At 33.8% G+C, this 22,195-nt stretch overlaps 1 protein-coding gene across 1 annotated transcript in view; it reads left to right on the forward strand.

The window, feature by feature from the left end:
- Positions 1–22,195, forward strand: part of Khc (kinesin heavy chain) — a 110,596-nt gene that overhangs the window by 68,898 nt on the left and 19,503 nt on the right. The window contains exons 7-12 of the mRNA XM_072520185.1: positions 3,858–4,014; positions 4,343–4,671; positions 10,431–10,779; positions 10,894–11,166; positions 12,778–12,935; positions 13,661–13,762. Of these exons, the coding sequence (XP_072376286.1) occupies positions 3,858–4,014; positions 4,343–4,671; positions 10,431–10,779; positions 10,894–11,166; positions 12,778–12,935; positions 13,661–13,762 (1,368 nt within the window). The remainder of the gene's footprint in view (positions 1–3,857; positions 4,015–4,342; positions 4,672–10,430; positions 10,780–10,893; positions 11,167–12,777; positions 12,936–13,660; positions 13,763–22,195) is intronic.

Consider the following 22,195-nt stretch of genomic DNA (forward strand, 5'->3'; position numbering starts at 1 on the left):
ACGGACATATATGAAATGAAGATGTTTAATGGATTTAAGTGGAATAGTCACATAAGTTGAACGAGAGAGCACAAACTAGTAAGTATAGCACGTGATAAATCACCAAACGATCCAAAAACTACAACAATGTCAAGAAAAAGTTAGAGTGATAACTTTAATATCGAATAATAAGGCATTCGAAGATGGAATATCAACAGAGAGGCAACCATGGTCACAGACTCTGTCCGTCTGTGAAGATATACAATAAACCAATTGGCTTATGTACGACCGGTGTAGAACTGATGGCTTCCAGAGAAAAAAACATATTTCTGCCATTATCTACCCTCTTCTTTCAGTTAATAATTTCATTATCTGTATTTCGTACTAGTCTATTTTTTCCTTTTCCTTCGTGGGGTGACCTATACGTTCCATATGTTAGCATCTATCAGATGCTAACATGCCGACTTCGTTCTTTGCACAGTGAAATAACTCAATTTACTCAATTCACGTTGTTGCAAACCACTTTCGTAAGTTAGCAAGACAGTAGATTCTTCTTTTTTCGGGATCCCTCCTGATGTCTATCTTTCTTTGGATAATAATCTAATAATAGGTTTCGAGGTCTTATTCTTCTTCTTCAGTGCATTATCCGGTCCGGATGTTGGCGATCATCAAGGCTATCATGGTTTTGTTGACTGCTCTGCGAAACAGCTCCGCTGAGGTCATCCCAAACCATTGTCGGAGATTTTTCAACCACGAGATACGACGGCGTCCCGGTCCTCTTCTGCCAAATACTTTACCCTGCATAACAAGTTGAAGAATTCGATATTTTTCTTCGTTCCGCATCACGTGGCCGAGGTACTCAAGCTTACGTTGTTTAATTAAATTAAGCACTTCTTTTTCTTTTGTCATGCGCTGTAGGACCTCAACGTTGGTGACATGGTCCACATAAGATATTTTTAGTATCCTTCTGTATATCCACACCTCGAAGGCTTCGATTCGTTTTTCAGTGGCTTGCGTCAGTGTCCAGGCTTCAACTCCATATAGTAACACTGGAAGAACGTAGCACCTCACTATCCGCATCTTGGTTCCCAAACTGAGATCACTGCAGCACAGCAAGGATCTCAACTTAATAAATGTAGACCGTGCCATTTCAATTCTGGATCTAATCTCTTGAGCGTAGTCCCATTGTACGTTGAGGGTAGTTCCGAGGTAAGTGAATCTGTCGACTCTCTGGATCTCTTCGCTACCTGCCATTAGTGCCCCGGGATCTAAATTTGTACGGCTGACAACCATGAATTTAGTTTTCTTAATATTGAGGTTCAGTCCGTATGTTACGCTCACAGTTCGCACTCGGTCTAGTAAGGCCTGCAGATCGTTTAGGCTGGTTGCTAGTAACACGGTGTCATCGGCGTAGCGGATATTATTGATGTATTCACCGTTCACTCGGATTCCCATGTCTAGGTTTGTGAGGGCTTCATTAAAAATCTCCTCAGAGTATATATTGAAAAGAGTCGGCGATAGCACACATCCTTGCCTTACTCCTCGCATGATCTTCACTTGGTCGGTCAGCTGGTCTTCGACCTTGACTTGAGCACGCTGGTTCCAGTATAAATTCATGATGATCCGAATGTCCTCATCCAATCCTACTCTTTGTAGTGCGGTGACCATGAGGTCTTATTGTAAGCAGTAATTGGCGCTTATTATTCATTTGTTTGATAACTTCCTCGTTCTATAGGTAATTCTAGTGCTTGTATTCTCTTCTCCATAGCTTCTGACAAGATTTACATTTAAACACCATACGAAAAATCAGAATAAACCTAATTTGAACAATTGAGAGGGACGATTGTCGATTCCTGGTGCCTTGTTGTTTTCTTTGCTTGTTTGACCTCTTCTGTATTATGAGACCTATCATTTCATACCTTAGTGAATTTCATCTCTAAATGCTGCAAGTACAGAGTCTGTTCATTTTTTGTCTTTTTAGTAGAGCTTGGAAGTGGATTTTCTAAACTGATATTACCTGCTTTGGTTCGCTAGTTATATGTCCTTGGTTTCTACAAAAACTTATTCAGGGTTCAAAGTATTTATATGTCTCTATTATATCGTTACTTTGAAGGTTCTGTTACATTGTCTGTATCTCATCGTTTTCGAATTTTCATTTTTGTCTTATGCATATTTTATACGTCCTCCGCCATGCGTTTTCTAGGATTGTTATCCCTTCTCTACTTCTCCTTTCCATATATTCTCTGGTTCGTTTCTTTCTCATATGGGCTATTTACATTTTTCATTTAACCATTCTGTCCTCTTCCATTTTTCTTTTTCCCTTTGGTCTTTGTAACTGTGATCAACATTTTTTCTTCTACTAATTCTTTTCAATTTCGTTTCCTGTCTAGATTGTCTGTCTTTATCAGGGTTTATATTATTTATGTCTAGTTTGTTTTCCCTATTCTTTCAAAGTTTCAGCATATTTTCGCTTTTCTTTACATGAACTGATATTTTGTTGATTTTCTTAATTGTATTGCTTCCGTCCTTTCCCGTTTTTTTTTCTCCTCCAGGTCTGGAGTTATTAAAGTTATTGTAGTTTTATTAGATTGAGTCTTTGTAGAAAGTATATGGCTAATGGGAAGTAGTTCCCATTAGTGAATGCTTACGATATTTAGACTACCTAAAGCGGGTCCATTGAATCACCCCTTAATCTGAACACGACCATAATTATAGCCCATATTCCGGTGCATCAGAAGATCTAGCTCCGCCAAACCCCGGACATACGACGACCACATCTTTTATATCTGGAGACTGACACAGGATATGTGATGATTTTTCAGGATATCACAGACGACAGCTTGGATTATTCTCTACTCGCAATATTGGAGAGATAACGCCATCTGAGCATTTTATGGCCAGTGAGCATTCTAACTACCAGCATCTATGATTAAGCAGGAGGAGTTGGGCTGTGAGACTTCTGTAAGGCTTCCTCTAAGTGGAACCCCACTCATCATCATCATTCTGGCTTTGCAACCCTGTGTGGGTCCTAGCCTCCTCAAAAATTTCTCTCCAGTCGTCCGTATCCATCGCCTTCCTCCGCCAAGCACGCATTCCCATATTTCTAATGTCTTCATCGATGTTATCAACGAACCCTGTTCTGGGTTACATGCCCTACCCACCTCAGATGCCCTATCTTAATATATTTTACAATATCTGTTTCCTGGTATATTCTGTAATGTCTTCTCCACACACCATAGTTATTCACCGCTCCATAGCCTTAGTACTTTTCGTTCGAAACACATGTATTTCATTAGTTTTTGTTATAGTTTGGGGGTCTCTGAACCATGCCTTTATATTACATGACCATTGGAGTGCCACTACCGGTGTAATTATGTTATCATGGTTACCATGTAATCCTGGAACCTCTTTGCTATACGCTCCATAACCACTAACTAACTATACTAGTACTGAAGGCTACTCAAATGACTGACTGGGACCCTAAATGCAGAGTCGACTAGACCTGTCTAACAATTGCATCGGTCCATTCATTTTTTTTTTATATCTGAGTATCTTTGGTGAAAAGAGGTATTGATATTTTGTAAAAAATTCACAAAAATGTCAATGAATTTATTATTTATAATCTTAAAACTTAGGTCTAGCTCACAATTTTTTTCGTAAATAGTTATATCAATATTTTTTATGTCTGTGCTTAGCTGTCATATTGGAATGTTTACATCAAATGATCTAAAGTGGCTTCTGGAATTCGTAATTTTCTTTTATAAAAATATTGATATATGCCCTATATCTCCTTAATTCGGAGGTTTCAATTATATCTTGACATTGATAAGTATGAATTTATTATTAAATTATGTCTGATTTAAAATGTGGTTTTCCAGAGCGAAAACTGTAAAGAACGTTGTCTGTGTCAACGAAGAATTAACAGCAGAAGAATGGAAACGAAGATACGAAAGGGAAAAGGAAAAGGTGGCGAGATTGAAGGGAAAATTAGAAAAATTAGAAGACGAACTCAACAGGTGGCGAAGTGGAGAAACGGTAAGTTCCGATTTTAATTCAGATTTTTTAATTTTTTTTTTCTTTTTGCGTCTCTCTACAGCCAGTTTTGCGCATGTTCTTCCTACCGCACAAATATTTTCTGGCCCGGTATGTGTAATATCCAAATTCTTTTCCAAAAAACTCAATTTGGTTCGACAGCACTCTGTTTTGTTACCGATTACTAATCTATTATTTTACTACTAGAAGTGTTAGTTTTTGTCTAATGCTCATTGGATTTGATATATTTTCCTTAATTTTTGTTTATGGTCAGTAAAATTTGGTGTTATTTTCACAATGACTGTTGTTCATTCATAATTAAAAATTTCAGGTGAAAATAGAAGAACAAGTAAATCTCAACGAAATATCCGACGCAGTTACCCCAGTATCAGGAATGGAAGAGAGTGTCATCGCGGAGAAACCCTCCGGTCCTCTTCCTGCCACTCCGGCTCTAATGATCGGCTCCACGTTAGGTTTAGAAGAAAGAAACAAATTGGAATTGGAAAGAGAACGATTATACCAACAACTGGACGAGAAAGATGAAGAAATTAATCAACAGAGCCAGTATGTCGAAAAACTTAAGGAGCAGATGTTAGAACAGGACGAGCTGATCGCTAGTACGCGAAGGGACTATGAGGCCTTGCAGGCTGAAATGAACAGGTAAAATATTAATTTTTTTATATTATACACATCCACTTCAAATGGATTATAACATATAAACGTATGTATTTGATAACTTCAAATCAATTCAACGTTGCTTTAAATTCGTTATATAATTTAAAAAAAACAACAATGAATATCTGCCGAATATCACAATAAAAATACTGTGAAGAATAAAAAAATTATGTTACTGTATATAATATTAAAATTTTAAGATATTTATTCTAAAGGTAATAAGCTGAGTATTCTCAAGAAGATGCCGAAAAAAATATCTCAGAATTTAATTATTATGTTAATGTTTAATTAAAAATAATTCTAAAATTTACTTTAAAATGAATAATTATGAAACCTTAAGAACACGCAATACAGGCTCAGTGATCACTCAGTTGTTAAATGATAATTATATATAATTACTAATAAATAAGACTAAAATACATATATCTCTATACAGTAAATATTATTACAATAATGCTTCAGTTAATTATCACTGTACTTATATTGTCCATCGTCAAAGGGAAAAATAAACTATTATAAGACGATAAATCAATATAAACTGGAGTCTATAGTGTCTTTGATCATAAAACTTTCGGCTTTTGGTTGATTTTAGATGAAACGTCAAAAGGTTCTTAAAAATACAGACAATACGTGGTGGCTGGAGGTAGATAAAGTATCGGTACTGCAAATAAGTGCCGTGGACGGTACACAATGGATTAACCAATTGCAGCAATTAAAAATACCCTAGGAGGGTGGCTGGGCGCGGTAATGACTTTGTGATAGCAAAAACAAATGGCATGACAACAAGACAAATAGAATTGATAATAAAGTCTATAATCAATAATGCATAATCGAAATTAGTACGACAGTTACAAAATAAATGATATTGAGTAAATGACTTAACAGCCAACTTGAACTGACTCATTCGGGAACTGGTACACAAGTGGAGTAAAATTTAATATATTCTTATTAGAACTTTGATTTTTGTTTAAGAATGGGGAGTTTCGGATGTATGCGAGAATAGGCCCAAACATAGCTTATGCACAGGAGACCATTTCGAGTCAACGGGACTTATCGTTTTTTTTTAGAAACCCGACATTTAGAGAAAGTTATATTCTGTGTAACGTGAGAAGGGGTTTAAGAAATTTGTGTTTCTTAAATTGACAAAAGGCAAAGAATTCATTGGATAAATTCATGGAAGATAAGGGCCTTAAGAACAGAATTCGAGGTCAGTTTCAGTAATAAAGAAATCGGTGTTTGACGCGTCACTCGGGTTTGTTAGCCATGGGCGTAGCAAAAAAATTTAGGAGGAAAAAGTTAGGGAAATTGTGAGATATTTTGAACATTCTTCAGAATAAATTTGTTGTTTTGATAATGGAAGTATGTACTCACCAGGTCAAGAGTAATTATATTTTAACCAGACTGTATCTTTAGTTTGGATTAAAGGAAATTGTGGAATAAAATAGAATGAAGAAATGGACCAAGAAGCTAAAAAGGGAAGTAGCGCATGATTATTTATACAGTGTGTCCGTAAAGTATGGAATAAATTCGATATTTCCTAAATGAAAAGCCTTTAAAAAAAACTTTTTTAGGACATTTTGAGATCGATAAAAATGAGCTGATTCCAAAAAAGTATAATACTAGGGGTCTAACGGATATAATTTGAAAGATATGCGCTTAGAAAATTAATTTTTATTGATTTATAATAAATAACTTGAAAGTAATCCAGTAATTAATACATGACTAAATCTTAAATGTTCGAATTGTGGCCCTTGTTGTATTTGACAGTAACCCAAACGTTGTACAAATTCTTGTAGAACCTTGTTTATGCTTTCTTGAGAAATATTGTTTATTTCTTTACGAATTCTTGTTTTTAAGTCTCCATTAATTGCAGGTTTCGTTTTATAAAGAACATTCTTTAAATGACCCCACATAAAATAATCCAAAGGATTGAGGTCTGGCGACCTCGCTGGCCATTCAATATGTCCACGTCTTCCAATCCACCCGTTCGGAAAAATTTCGTTTAGGTACCTTCGAACATCTAAAGCATAATGCGGAGGCGCACCATCCTGTTGAAACCATAAACTTTTATCGAAACCTCCAAGATTAATTGTACTGGGGTAAATTAACTAAAGTATGTACGAGATACCCACTTAAAAACTGAAGGTATGCTGGCCCGTTGAAATTACCTTCGAAATAGTAGGGTCCAATGATTTTATTTCTTACAATGACAGCCCATACGTTTACCTTTTGCGGGTATTGTGTATGATGTTCCCGCATCCAGTTGGAGTTTCCTTTTGCCCAGTATCTACAACTCTGACGGTTGACCTCGCCATTTAATTTGAATGTAGTCTCATCAGAAAAAATAATATTTTGAACCAAGAGAGGGTTTCGGTGGCTGTTATCCATCATTATTTCGCAAAATTGTATTCTTTTATCTGGATCATCAACAAAAGAATGGAAGTATTGGAAACCATTAAGACACGAAAGCTGCAATACCTGGGGCATGTTATGCGTAATGAGAGATACAACCTACTTCAATTGATTATACAAGGGAAAATCCAGGGCAAGGGAAGTGTAGGAAGAAGAAGAATCTCATGGTTGCGTAACTTGAGGGAATGGTACGGATGCACATCAATTGAACTATTCAGAGCAGCAGCATCTAAGATCAGAATAGCCATGATGATTGCCAACCTCCGTCGCGGAGATGGCACGTGAAGAAGAAGATCTGGATCATCCTCGTTTAATTCCTGTACAACTATGCATTTTACTTACTTTACTTACTTTTACGTACTTTGTGTACCGTTGTTTTGCAAACATCGAGATCACTACTAACCTTACGAACAGAAGTGTGCGCATCTTCTTCAAAAGCAAGTAGAACATCTAATGTTGTAACATAATTTACAGAGGGACTACCTGATTTGCGTGCATTTTCAACCGTACCAGTTTCTCGAAATTTCTTTTCAATCTTACTTACTGTTGACTGCGTGATGGGTATTTCTGGATATTTATTATTAAATAAATTACACACTTCCATCTGAGTTCGCGATTTGTCCCCATACCCAATCATCATGAGTATTTCAATTCTATGCTTTACACTCAAATTGATTTCTACTTAAAATTAATTCTAAGTAATTAAGTACTACTTAATTGTTATTGAACGTTACTAAAAATAATTACAGTTTACCAAAAACTAGAAGTAGGCTACTTTTTTGCAATTGATAATAAATAATTTATTTTCTAAGCGCATATCTTTTAAATTATATCCATTAGACCCGAGTATTATACTTTTTTGGAATCAGCTCATTTTTATCGATCTAAAAATATCCTAAAATACAGGGTGTTACTTAAAAAAAAAGAGCCGATGACGTCATCACTGTAACGTGTATCACCTTGTATAATCAAATTTTATTGTAAAATGTAAAACATTAAATCTAAAAATCGACGTGTTTTAGATTTTTTTAAAAAGGCTTTTCATTTAGGAAATATCGAATTTATTCCATACTTTACGGACACACTGTATGAGGTATAAATGTTCTCACAATGAAATTGCTTGCCGCTTAAAGGCCAGACTACTAACAGAATGGAAAGAAATGCATAGAAACCGTCAAAAAGGACAATTTTATAAAAATATAGTTATCGAGCCTCCTCGCCAATCTTGGTTTTCAAGACTATTGGGAAGTAAACGATTTTCTCTGTTTTGTACAAATTAAGGTTCAACCATGTTTTAACTCATCAGTAGAAATTTAAAATAAAATTAAGTGATTCTTCTAATTGTCCATGCTGAAAAGAAGATACAATGGAAGACATGTTAGGGCAGGATATGATATTAGGCTGTTCAAAAATAATTATGAAGTGAAATTATTAAATGAAGAAATAACTAAAATACGCAAAATCACTAAACCATATAAATAAATCATAAACTATATAAATCCAATTATTAAGATTGGGAGATGAAAACAACAAAAAGTAAAAAAAAAGAAAGATAAAAATATAAAACAGTCCAAAATATGATAAATCGATAATAGAAATAAAAAAAAGCTAATTATATATCCTTATAAAATTAATGCAGAAATATAATTGTATACCTAATAAAATGCAGCTGCGTCTATAATACGCAGTTATTTTCATGGGAAAAATTACATACTTTTAACATACTCACACCCAGACAAAATTAATGACATGGAACTTAAGCGTTATACTTAGACGTAATAAAAACAGTCTTCCAGATAGTGTAGTCACATCTTGGTACAACACTAACAAAAATTTTGAGGGCTAGAAAAATAAAACGCTACAGCATAGATATTTTGTTGTCCTGTTCGTTTCTGTTGTATTATACGTTCCAAGTCATGATTGGCCAATTGACATTGACCACCGTACACCTCTTAAAACAGTTGTTACTCCGTTTTTTCCTCCTCCCATGCCAGTTCCTAATATTTAATATTACAATGTCGAATAAGCAATGAGCTACCTTTTAATTAAGTTAGTTTAATTAAGTTAGCCAAGTTTTTATTATAACGTTCAGTATAAAAGTTTTTTAGCATCTGCTATAATTACAGTTGCTGTTTAAGGTCGCGGCATATTATCATGCACGTATAGTTTCCGGCAGGTGCGTTTCCAGTCCAGCAATCGGGCTGCGCGTTCACATTTTCATACATAGGGACGTTTCAGTTTGGTGCGCTGAAGATGAGTTCTCGTTTTTCCAAATATTTTCTTTTTTATTTGCATCATGATAGCATTTATCATTGTAGTTATATAAAATTTCTTTACCGAGTACGAGTTCAAGTAATTTTTCGAAATCCATTTTAACTTGTACTATATCAAACTGTAAATATCAAACCAAAGAGTATTTTTAAAAAAAGAACAGGTATCACTTCCGTGCAAAAGTCCTATTTGCTTATCACTTGTTTAATTGTCACAAAGCAATGAAAACACATGCATAAATGACAAAATAGCCTCGAAAATTATTTTTTTAAATATTCTGTATCAAAATCAAATAAATACCTAAATAAACATCGAGGGGTAAACGACATACTCCTAATTCACATTATCCGTATCAACAGGGTTCGATTCGTTCCGTAGCGGTCGGTATCCGTAAAATATTGTTTTCGAATATACTGAACGGAAACGTAAGGTGTCTGATACGAAACGTTCCAGACAGTGTGAATTGTTCATATTTAAAACCATTTAAATTATATTTTTCGGAAACTAAACGCTACTGGCTGGAAACTCAACGTGCATGATAATATTCCACGACCTTTAATGTGTAACGTCTATTTAAAATTATGAACACTAACCTGAAATGTTTTTTTTTTACTTTTCATTCTATCTCAGGCAGGAATTTGCCTGCGTTGTGATTTAAATTTCCTTTAGAACTTCAGGTTTTCATCCGGAGCTTCACTAAACTCCAGCCTTCACTTCATAAGAACCGTTTAAGGTCAGCCGAGAAATCACTTTTATATTGAGAGGATTTAAAGTTTTTTTGTGGTGTCTGGGTGTTTTTGATCTCAGTGGTTTCTGTTCAACGACTTTTTGAATCATTTTTCCGTAGATTTAATCTAAATATCACCTAATAATAGTAAACTAAATTCCCGGATAGAAAGCCATAGAAAATTCGATGTTTCGAGCTTTCTATTCTTTAGGCTTTTTGGAGCCATCCGCAGACGTTGACAACGTAAGCTCTATTTCACCACAATACATATCAAATATTCGTCTCTATTTCTCGTTCTGTTGTCAGTATTAATACTAGTTTCTCTTTTTCACAGGATACAACAAGAAAACGAAAGCGCCAAAGAAGAAGTCAAAGAAGTCTTGCAAGCGCTCGAAGAATTGGCCGTCAACTATGACCAGAAAAGTCAAGAAGTCGAAGCTAAAAACAAAGAAATGGAATCTCTCTCTGAAGAACTTATGCAAAAACAGACTAACCTTAACTCCACTACCACCGAATTGCAACAATTGCGTGACATGAACAATCACCAGAAGAAGAGAATCACCGAGATGCTGAGTAATCTACTGAAGGAGTTAGGAGAGATAGGCAGTACGCTGGGAGGAGGAGGAGACGGTCAAGATATTAAGATATCTAACGATGTAGCTAAATTAGAAGAAGAATTTACGGTAAGTCAATTGATTTATCGAATCCTTTGTATTTTTATATATCTAAGAGGTCCAAGCATTAAACTATTCTATTTTAATACTAATTCTACAATAAAATTAATTATTTTGTTCAAGGTTGCACGATTGTATATTTCCCGCATGAAAAGCGAAGTCACAAGCCTTACACAGCGATTACAAGAGATCGAAAACAAAGAACAGGACAGCAACAAAAAAGTTACTGAATACGAGAAGGAATTGGCGGAGTGTCGTTTGTTGATTTCCCAACATGAAGCTAGAATGAAGAGCTTGCAGGAGTCCATGAGGGAAGCTGAGAACAAGAAGAGAATGTTGGAAGAGAATATCGATGCGCTGAGAGAGGAATGTGCTAAATTGAAAGCAGCAGAGCAGGTATGTGTAATAATTTACTACAAAGTTGTGGGATTATTTTCAATCTAAATGCAAAATCATTCACTACGAGGAAAGGTGAAAATATTTGGGACTCGAATTAAAAGAAAATTAGGTTATTTATTTAGTCTCCCTTCATCTTTTTTTTTTAACGTGTGTTCAATAATCGGTTTCTGTCACTGTGTGTTTCATTCTGTAAGGCCTCCAAATTATCTATTTATTATCTATTGATCTGTCCCAAAATCCACAAAGAGACTTAATTCCTGTAGTTGGCTGTATACCATGTATCACAAAAATATTATTTAAAAAATGAGTTTATAAAAGGTGTAATAATAACAACCCTATCGGGCTACATCACAGGACGTTTTCGGAATTACTATTCCATCATCAGTGCTATCCTAAAAAGTATAATCACTGTAATTAAATCAAAAGTGAAAGTTAAAATTTTGACAAAGGTTATTACAAAAAGTGTGGTTAATACTTACTGGATGTACATGTTTTAAGCCACCAAATATGTGGGTAAAAACCCTTTAAATGTTCTTAGATTAATAAGTTACATTTTTTAAAATTAAAATTCGATTCCTTTTGTAACTTAAACATCATAGTTTTTAATTTTAAAAAAATTAAATTTTAACTCGAAAGTTAATCTAACAACATTTAAAGGGTTTTTACCCATATATTTAGTGGCTTCAAACATGTACATCAGTCAAGTATTAACCACACCTTTTGTAATAACCTTAGTCAAAATTTTTACTTTACGTTTGATTTAATTAAAGTGGTTATAGTTTTATATATAGTATAGCTAAAGATAGGTAGCACTGATGATGGAATAGTAATTCCGAAAACGTTCTGTGATGTAGCCCGATAGGCTGTTTATTATTATATCTTTTATAAAGGAATTTTGTAAAAAAAAATTATCCCAAAATGTTTTTTAGTTAGAATTTGCTTACGATTCGAAGATATAACAGATGAATCACAAAATTTCGTATAGAAGCGATTGGCATACTTTATTTTAATATTGCCAAGACCCGTTTCTAGACAATTGCATGGCCCTGTTCAAAGATGGTTTATTTAGTTTATAAATATTTTATAAATATTTATGTAACTGCCATTTTTGCCTGACCTTCATGTTATCATCTTCATTTAATGTGCAAATAAATGTAAATTACGCTGCCCATTTTTCCACCTTTGGTAACGAAAAGGTAGGTTTCTGATATAGTTTTTTCCATCTATAAATAAATTTCCGTTTGCAATTTACCATTAAATACGAAAAAAAAGACAAAAGATTATTGAAGTTTATAGATAATGTCAAAACATATAACACTTTTACTGTAAGCAGTTCTAAGCCGAACAAACGATCAAATCAGTAATTTCGTTTTGTAACAGTGATAGAATATGGCGAGCTCTACAGCTATAGATTGTCCTATTATACAGAAACATTGATAAAAAACAAGTGTACTTTTTGCAACAAGTGTGCATACTTAACAAAATATTGTAATAACATCGTTTTTAACATCGCCATCCCATCTACGAAGGTTTCAACCTAATCCAAGAACCTACAACCTATTCTCGTATACAGCAATTATCTAAATATCATTTTTTTTTGTTTTATAGGTGCAAAGTGCTAGTGAGAGCGAAAAGAAGGAAGCCAATGAACTTCGTGTAGCTTTGGAACAGCAGATGGATCAGTTGAGAGATGTCCACCAGAAACAAGTTGCGGCATTGAGGGATGAGATAGCAGAAAAGCAGAGCTTGATAAACGATATCAAAGAGTAAGTACAAATATCTCATATCAGCAATTTAGTTTAATGATATATTGCTATGTATGTTAATTGGATGGGACTGAATGATACAAATGAAACTTTAGAATTATAATCTCGTAATTCGTTACAATTCGTAATTCTGGATTAATTTATTCGAGTTTATTGTTTCTGTCACTTTTCTAACCATGCTTTTTGTGAGAAGCTCTTTGCTAAATGTCAGATTCTGGCATTTGACAACCGACAGTTATTTCTAGTCTGCAAGTATTTTTAGTTATACAATCAGCTAGATTGTTACCAGCTGTTTCAGATAATGTCCACTTTTTTGTTCATGTTTCGTATCGCCACAAGATCTTTTTTAATCGGGTTTTGCATATAATCTTTGTATGCTTGTTATATTTTTGTTTATTTTCCTTTATTATTTTTTAGTCCCCTTTTTTGTTATATACCTACCATAAATTTACACATTTTAACACGTTTTTAATAATATGCGTCTGTCTGTCTGTTAGGGTGAAATATTGTAATAGATTTTAAACTAATTTCTCAATGAGCTAAAAACCTAAATATTGAAACAATTCAGAACTGGATGACAATAATGAATTTTAGGTTATCTTTTGCGATTTCTTACACCATAAAAACGTGATTTGCCTCACAACACGAGATCATTTGTATAAATAATCATATTACCGTAGTAATTAAGGGTTGAATAACTATTAATAACTTGGTTTTTTTTTCAGTTCGAACCAAAAGCTCACCCTGGCCCAACAACAACTCCAAGCAGATTACGAGAAGATCAAGTCCGACGAGGGCGAGAAGTCCAACAAACTGCAGGAACTCATGTCAGTAGACTTTTTCGATAACAAAACTAATTCTAAAACATACAACAATTACCTTTCCCCTTCAAAGACCTCTTTCCTCAAAAAGCGTTCGAAATCTCCTTCTTGGGAAGAGTTCATACCTTACAAGAACGAGATCAACGCCGAGAAGTCGAAAATGTCTAAATTCGACAAAGAGGCGATGAACAAGTTAGATAAAGAAGCAATAAATACCATGACTAAATTGAAGGGGCAATGCACAGATTCCATCTTTCATATACATACTTTTCATCTTCATCTTTTCATATCTTTAACCCTGCTTTTGGTTACGCACCGATGTCCACAATATCTGGTAGTTAATCTGCTTACAAATAATTAAAACTTTATACATATGTTGATTTATTAATATCTGTAACAAAATCCGCAGTTGAAATAGACGCATTCCACAGCATATTTAAACTGGTGTGACCAGTGACTGATATACTCGGGTTTGTTTTGCTTTTTTTTATAAAGAAACGGCCTACAGATATACAAAAAGATGTTACTATTAAAATATTAGCTGGATCATGGATAAACCATTACTATTGGTGAAATGTTAAAGATGGTTTTGATCACAAAATGGTAAACCAAGTGCAAGAAATTACCCAAACACTAGAGGAACTCCGGAACCGAGACCTTATCTAAACATCCTCAGGTATATAACTGGTGTCTAAAGTGGAGCTCCCTCTTGTTTAAAATAAGTTTTGTTTTGACGCGAACAAGTAAAGAAATTGACCAAATCCTAAAGAATCACTGACAGGTCCCATAGCGAGTAAAATGATATATATTGCAAATTGTTGTAATGGGAATTAACTCAAGTCGTTATTGATCTTAAACCGAAACATTGAAGTATTCAGTCCTTTCAAATGTATTAACTTTCAATAGACTTCGTTAAAACATTCTAGGAGCATCAAGAAGGCACTTATTAAGCTTATTACATATTGTATTAAATATTTCTTTAATTTGAAATTAATACATGTACAACATCGTCGACTGTAGACAATAATTGGATTTTTTTTTGGAACACCGTTCACTTAAAATTCATTTATAAAAAATTATCCCCTCGAGGACAGTTTTTTACAATAAAGTGAGGAGAAAGTCCAAAAATTTGACTAAATCACAGAGAAAATCCAATTGGTACTACATATATGGATTAAAATTACATGCAGCAAAAGGAACTAACAGTTAACACTACTTTTCGTAATGGAAGATCGTGTACAGATGCAATATTCGTTATAAAGCAAATTACTGAGTAACCACTAGAGTATAATAGAGCAGCATTTCTGTGCCTGATTGGCCTAAAGAAAGCGTTTGAAGGAGTAAGTAATGTAATCAATCTTCTGTATAATAGAGAAGCTCCCCTAAATACTATATAAACTATCGAAAACATCTACTAAAACAACAAAATCGAAGTTAGAATAGATGAACAACTTACAGAACCTATAGAAATAGGCAGCGGAATAAGAGAAGGAGATTCATTGAGTCCCATGCTCTTCAATTTGATCATGGATCAAATCGCCAAAAGCGTTAGTAAAGGAAGAGGATACAGAATGGGAAACAAAGAAGTCAAAATACTGTGTTGCGCAGACGACGCAATATTGATAGCCCAAGGTGAAGATAGTCTGCAAAGACTGGTCCACATATTTAACATAAGAGCAAAAGAATTTGATATGACAATATCATCTCAGAAAACTAAAACAATAGTAGTCAGCAAAAAGAACCAGCCAGATGTAATAGAAATTGATGGCATCAGTATTAAATAAGTAATGGAAATAAATACCTGGGACTTACACTGTCTACCTATGGCGACCTGGAGAAAGAAGTGAGGGACCAAATTAATCCGCCAATTAACAAGCAGAATTGCTTATAAAGAGGAAGAAGAAGAAAAGGAACTAAAGAAATAGTTAAACGTTTAAATAAAAGATCAGCTATATATGTATCGAAAGTATTACAAAAATTTGACATAACTATAAAACTGAATAAATTGAAAGCCGTGAGATCAATTATTCTTCTAAACCTCTTAACCAAAGTTACTTCCAATGTACACTAATCAAATCAACATTAGTTGCCTGGAAAGATGCTTATTACTCGATTTTTGGTATTATTCAACCGGTAGTAAGCCATTCTCTAATCACATGCTAGTTTAAAGGTTGTTTTGATTAATCTAGGTCAAAAATTATTTGACTTTAAATTTAGCTATATCGGGTTATTATCGAATATCTCAGAATTAAATGAAGTTAAGTTAAAGATTTTGTCAAAAGCACTCACATAAAACGATAGTGTCTACTAGATTGTCTACAAGAAACAGCTTAACCAACTCTGGCGAAAGCTACAAGGAAAGTGAAGAAACGTTTCGATTGATTACTTCAAATAATATTCAAACAATTGATAAATATTATGGTCAGCAACATAATATACACCAGAACGCATAATTACCTGTCTTCTTTTTGAAAGTCGATCTTCGGCCACACTATGACATGTTTCGGTCTAGTTGCATTTCATTGATTAACGAATTGTCTCGGAGAGAAGAGAATAAGAGAAGAGCATGATTCGTTAATTATGCTAATTTTCCACTTAACAAAGTGGTATGTAAATGTGGCGCCATCTACTTTGGATCCCAGAAAATAGTCATTACCTAAGCGATGCAGCGACCTCTAAAATATTTAAAATACCTCTATCTTCCAAAACACATTTCTGTAATCAAAAAATAATCAAGGTTAATAAAAACAATACAGCAATTAGACAACTAAACCCCGTCTGGTGTGTGAATGACTTGGAAACAGATCTTGTGTAACAAAAATCGACAGAAAAAGAAATGAGGAAATCTAGGAGAAAGCTACTTAGAAAAAATATGTCCATGATCAGATTTCAACGCCAACCAGATAAAAATGTTATACTTATATCCAAACTCGTATTTCTGCTCAATATTACCATAAGTACGTTTAGTCAAATATGAAAGCCAATAGATATTGTGGTATTTGATGCTAAAACTTAACTCCTACATTCAAAAACACGTTACAGTATTATTTTTATTTGCATTTCACCCGATCTCCCAAATTTACACGAATATCTAGTCAGTTTTTAGTTTAATACAGTTATCATAATCTTTGTGTGGTTGAAAACCACACTTGACTCTTATTGGAGTTATTAAATATATATTTAATATTTTTTAAATAGGTTTTTGTTCATTTTTCCAAAAATTCGTCCATATCTTTTGGAATGATTAATATATTTTTATTGTTTTATTATATATACGTTTTCAATGTATTAATGAATTTATTGCGTACGGGAAACATGGTACTCAATTCCCGGGTTAACTACATGGATCTGGTCTGCTCTCCGATAATATTTTATATGGGATATACCACAATTAAATTAAATCGTTTTCTAAAAATTCATTGTCATAATTTTATTCCAGAATTTTTGAAAACGGTTTACACATTGGGAGACAAAACGTCGAAACCAATGTAAAAACATCTACTTATAAGAGAGTGTATCATTGTTGTAATTTTTTCTTCTGAAAGATAAACTCGTTGCAGTATGTGTTGCGTGTGTGTATATATGTAAAAGAATTTCCTGGCCCAGTGAGAATAAATAGTATCTGGTGTTAATAATCACATACATTATTCAAGGTGTCAATCATATAATAAAACAAGTACACAACAAAAATGATATAATTTTTTTTTTCTTTTTTTAATGGTCCAACACCCCAAATCGCATCTTTGTTATTTACAATTTCTGTCTCTAAAATGGGCGGTCCGGCGCCTCTCGCCGTTCTGACGATTATTTTTGACTTCGTTTTACCGTTGGCGGTGGCACTTTTATCTGTATTAATGGTTGCCCAATTTAAAAAAAAAAAATACAGACATGTAGCATCAGAATTCGAAGAACTCAACGTAATTGATTGAAAATTGGATTTAATAGTATGTGAGGTAGTCATTAATACATTTCTGACTGATAACATGGACGGTACCAAATTCGTCACAACTTTTAATAGGCAGGTACCCCAAAGATGATTTGTCAAATTCGTTAGAGTCATTAATAAAAGATTATCCTCTAATGAGACACAATATTATATGAATGCAATAGTATAGATATGCCTTATTAGTCCAAAAATAGTACTATTAAAAGAGAGAATTTGCTTCGTGAAAAAATTATATAGCTGAAATTAAATACAAGTAATTATCTGCCCAAGGTACAATTTTTCCAAAATTCGTGCTATCTATTTGTTTCTTAGATAGATATATTTAGGGAGGTGGTCTTTTGGCCTATTCCACTGCGACCTTTTCAGAGCTGTTGTGGTCCTCTAGTCCTAGATAACATTCTCTAGCCTGACCCTTTTTATAAAGTCTAATAGCTTCGAGACTGTACCTTCCATATAGCTATTTGCCGGTGGATTTTCTTCTCCTAATGGAAGAATCACACATTTGCCAGACTGTCACACTGACATAAAATGTGCTCTGGTGTTTCTTCTTCGAGGCGACAGAATCTACACAGGTCATCATCTGATAATCCCATCAGCTTCAAGTGCCTATTCAGCTTACAGTGCCCTGTTAGAAGACCTACTATGGATTTGACTGTTTTCCTGTCTTTGCTTACTAGGTCTGCCGTAAATTCTGGCGAATGTTCTGCAATAAACTGTTTCGCCTGTCTTTGTCCTGGTGAATTCCTCCTCCATCCAGAGATTTGTGAGCTACCCGCTTCCTTGTAGCCGTTCTCGTTACTGACTTTGCAACGCCACAGAAGGGTTATGGTCCAATGAATGGCATTGATGAGCCTTGTTTGGTCATTTCATATGCTTTTTCATTGCCCTTATGACCCTGGTGCCCCGTACCCTGGCTACCGTAACATTGCTACGGTCTCCTAGTTTATTTAGGGCACACACACTATCAGAATTGACCTCTACAGAATGAGTGCCTTAAGCGGTGCCTAACTATCTGTGAAGATGGCAACTCAACAGAACGTTCTTTCCTGCCTTTCTATTTCTTCCACGCAGTGATGGATTGCCGTTATTTCCGACTGGAAAACTATCCCATCCTTAATTAGACTTACCAGGAAATGTATTCCTTGATTTGTTCCTACTATGCCGCCTCCCACACCCTCCGATGTTTTTGAGCCATCCGTGGCAGGTAGCAGCAGCTTGTATGGGCACACCTTTATTCCAGTCTTCCATGCATGGTATTTTAATTGTGAACTTATTGTTAAAGCTGTATCTCGTAGCTGTTGCATCGATAGGCTGCCCCATCACATTATCGGCTTTTAGCTCCTCGATTAGCTTTCTGTTGTCAGCACCATGCATCTGGCTTATATGTTAAAAAATTAAAGAGCGGAAAGGAAATACAGGTAATTATCTGCCCAAGGTACAACTTTTCCAAAATTTGTGCTATCTATTCCTGGGGCCTTTTTTTAAAGTATGTATAAGTAAACAAATCAATGCGTAACTCGTAATTTTTCAAAAAAAAACTTTATTGGTTTCAACTAAATCCGTACGGCAATGGTTCATGGCCTTGACGGTAACCTTAACCTCTATTTGAAGATTTGCATATTTAATGAGCTCTCAGTTGCAAACAAATAGACTTATTTTGCCATCATTCGTATTACAAATCATGCAAATCATTGATTTTTCTTCATTTATTATGAAAATTTATATTGTTTTTATTAATATATCAACCAAAAGTTGCCTGTTTACTTTATGTTGCCTTGCCTTACGAAAGTCAATCTTACTGTAATACGCTTCAACACAGACGAACAACGATATAAATATGTTATTTCGCACACTTCAATATACTCGACAATTCTCTTCTGCATTTTTTTATAAATATTAGTCTTTTTAAATCTCAATTTAATTCAAATATTTTTTTTTTTTAATTATTTTAAAATTTCATGATTTCAAAAAGATTGTCTATCGGGTCTGTGTCTATAAATCTGTGGCAGATATTATAAAGTATTTATATCCTCTAAGCTCAATATTGTGTATTCATTTCTTAAACTTCCAATTTGAATACAGCAAGCATGATAAAGATCCACAAATTCTTATGGAAGAAGAAAGTTAATTGGTAGAAAAATGCTGTCACTTTCCACACCGGCATAACATTGGGGATACAACATTAATACATTGAAAACGTTTTTAAACTGTTATAAACGATAACTAATAATAAATTAACAGTAAGAAATCATATCGTATATAGTAATAATATTCAACTTAACTACTTAACGAATATATGATAGTTAATTACTAACATAATAGTTAAAAAACCTCACTATATTCCTTTTCACTAGTCCCTAACAGTATTTTAGATTTTATTTTTTGACATCGCATTGTCACACCACCGTTTGGTTGAGTTTTATTTTATTAATGTGATTTCAAACCGAAGAAATTTATCAATGTAAGTTATTTTTTTTTATTTTTATAGTAGTGAGCACGTTAATTATTGATTTTTGTTGATATGTTTTATTTATTTATTTTATGTGAACGTTGTTTAGATATAGGACAAAGTTATTTGCAAAAAATTCGTCGCCGAAAATAGTTGGAGGACATTTTACTAAACTATCAATAACTTTTTACTTGTAACGCTATAGATATGTTATAAACATTTTTAGTATAGATTCTGGTACACGTCATGGTTCAGTTGTTTAATTTTATGCCGTTACCATCTGACAGTGTTGCCAAATCGTCGGAAGAATAGATAATTGTAGAAAATATTAAAAATTAAAGTAAAATATGACAAAATAAAGATATGTAATGAGGAATAAAGTCGTTTAACATCGTGTATCTCTAAATATATACGTATATATGAACTTAAACAGGAGCAATAAAATTAATTCAAGTTTTAGATTAATAAAAAAGTTTTTAAACGTAAATTTTTAAATTGTGTAAGTTGTCAAGGATGTTGTCCAATTTTCCTTAATCTATTAAAATAAAAGTACTGTGATTAAATCTATTCATGATCTTTTTTATTCTATTTTATTGCCAAAATAATTGATACGAACAAATACATGACTAATTCAATTAAATTAAATTCTGAAAATGTCTTCCTTATTTAATTTGGTTGTATCCAAGTTTATTGTCAAATTTGTTGAGTTCTGTTTTGTACTCAATGTTTTGTGGTACCCCTTCTTCCCATCCATCTTTCCTGGAAAATGTCATTTAAATCATTTTGAATATTAAGGATAACATGTGGAGATGCACCATCTTACTGAAAGTAAATGTCATAGGAATTGTTCACAACAAATCTAAATAATATTCGTCCAAATTGCTACTATAAAAAAATTAACCAATAAGCATGGTACCAGCAATTTGCACCGAAACGTTAAGTAGATTTTTCTCTAAAAGGACTGGTAAATAGAACCTTTGCATTCTGTATTTTCCCTCTATCTGAATTATATTATGTAGCCCCACGTTGGGCGCCAAACGAGTAATTGCTAAATTTTATTTAGCCTCTTGCATTAACTCAGCTTTTAGATAGATTTGCGCGTATTCTTGTGGTACATGTAAAAGAAACGGAAAAGGGGTGCCGAGAGTCTAGCTGTCTCTCAGAGAAACCCAATCCCAAACGAAGAAATACGTCGTAGAACAAAAACAACAGAAGCTATCGAAAAATCATGTCGCTTGAAGGGAATTGGGCAGAACAAGATTACTGAAAACCGATGGACAAAATGATTGTCGAGTACAAACCAAGATAAGAAGCACTATGGCGCAGATGTGACGACCTGAAGCGTGTTAGCAATAACTGGATACAAGCCGCATAAGACAGACAGATTGAAAGAGCTGAACATACGTTTGAATATACGTATGAAAATACCATGAAATATGCTCCAGAAACAAATTTCGTTAATTCGTTTTATAGATGGTGCGGCATATTATTTTAGAAGGCATGAGTGTTTTTTTCTAAAAATCTGTCTTGGTTTACACTACCACTACATGTGTCGCTCTAGAACCTCATTGGTCAGCGAAAGAGTCAAAGACAGACTTAAAGAGAGAGGAAAACAGGATTCCCAACCAAACTTACTATATAAAAAAGTAGTTGAGCGAAAGAGTGAGGTAACTGTATACTTATGTGTTTCTCTCTACTTCTCGTGTCTTATCCATTAGCGTAGAATATTTTCAGCCCTTTTCATTTACTCTATTTTTATTTGTAATGTTTTTCCCACTATAATCGACCATTTTTAATTTTTTGTTCTAGTCTCTGATATATTCTTAAGTGGGTCTATAAAGTCTCAAACGTGAAAAAGTTATTTCGATGTATGTAAGTAAATGTCCTTTGAAATATTTGAAGCTCCTAGTAAAAATTGTGATATTAATGTTGTGCTTGATACGTAATTTGTAAAAAAATATGTAAATATGTTGTAAAGAAAAGCTGAAAAATGTGTATATAAATATATTTTTAACGATCTTAAGTAAGAATTTAGACAATAATT

This window comes from Diabrotica undecimpunctata, chromosome 1 (assembly GCF_040954645.1).
Source record: "Diabrotica undecimpunctata isolate CICGRU chromosome 1, icDiaUnde3, whole genome shotgun sequence".
Taxonomy (NCBI): Eukaryota; Metazoa; Arthropoda; class Insecta; order Coleoptera; family Chrysomelidae; genus Diabrotica; species Diabrotica undecimpunctata.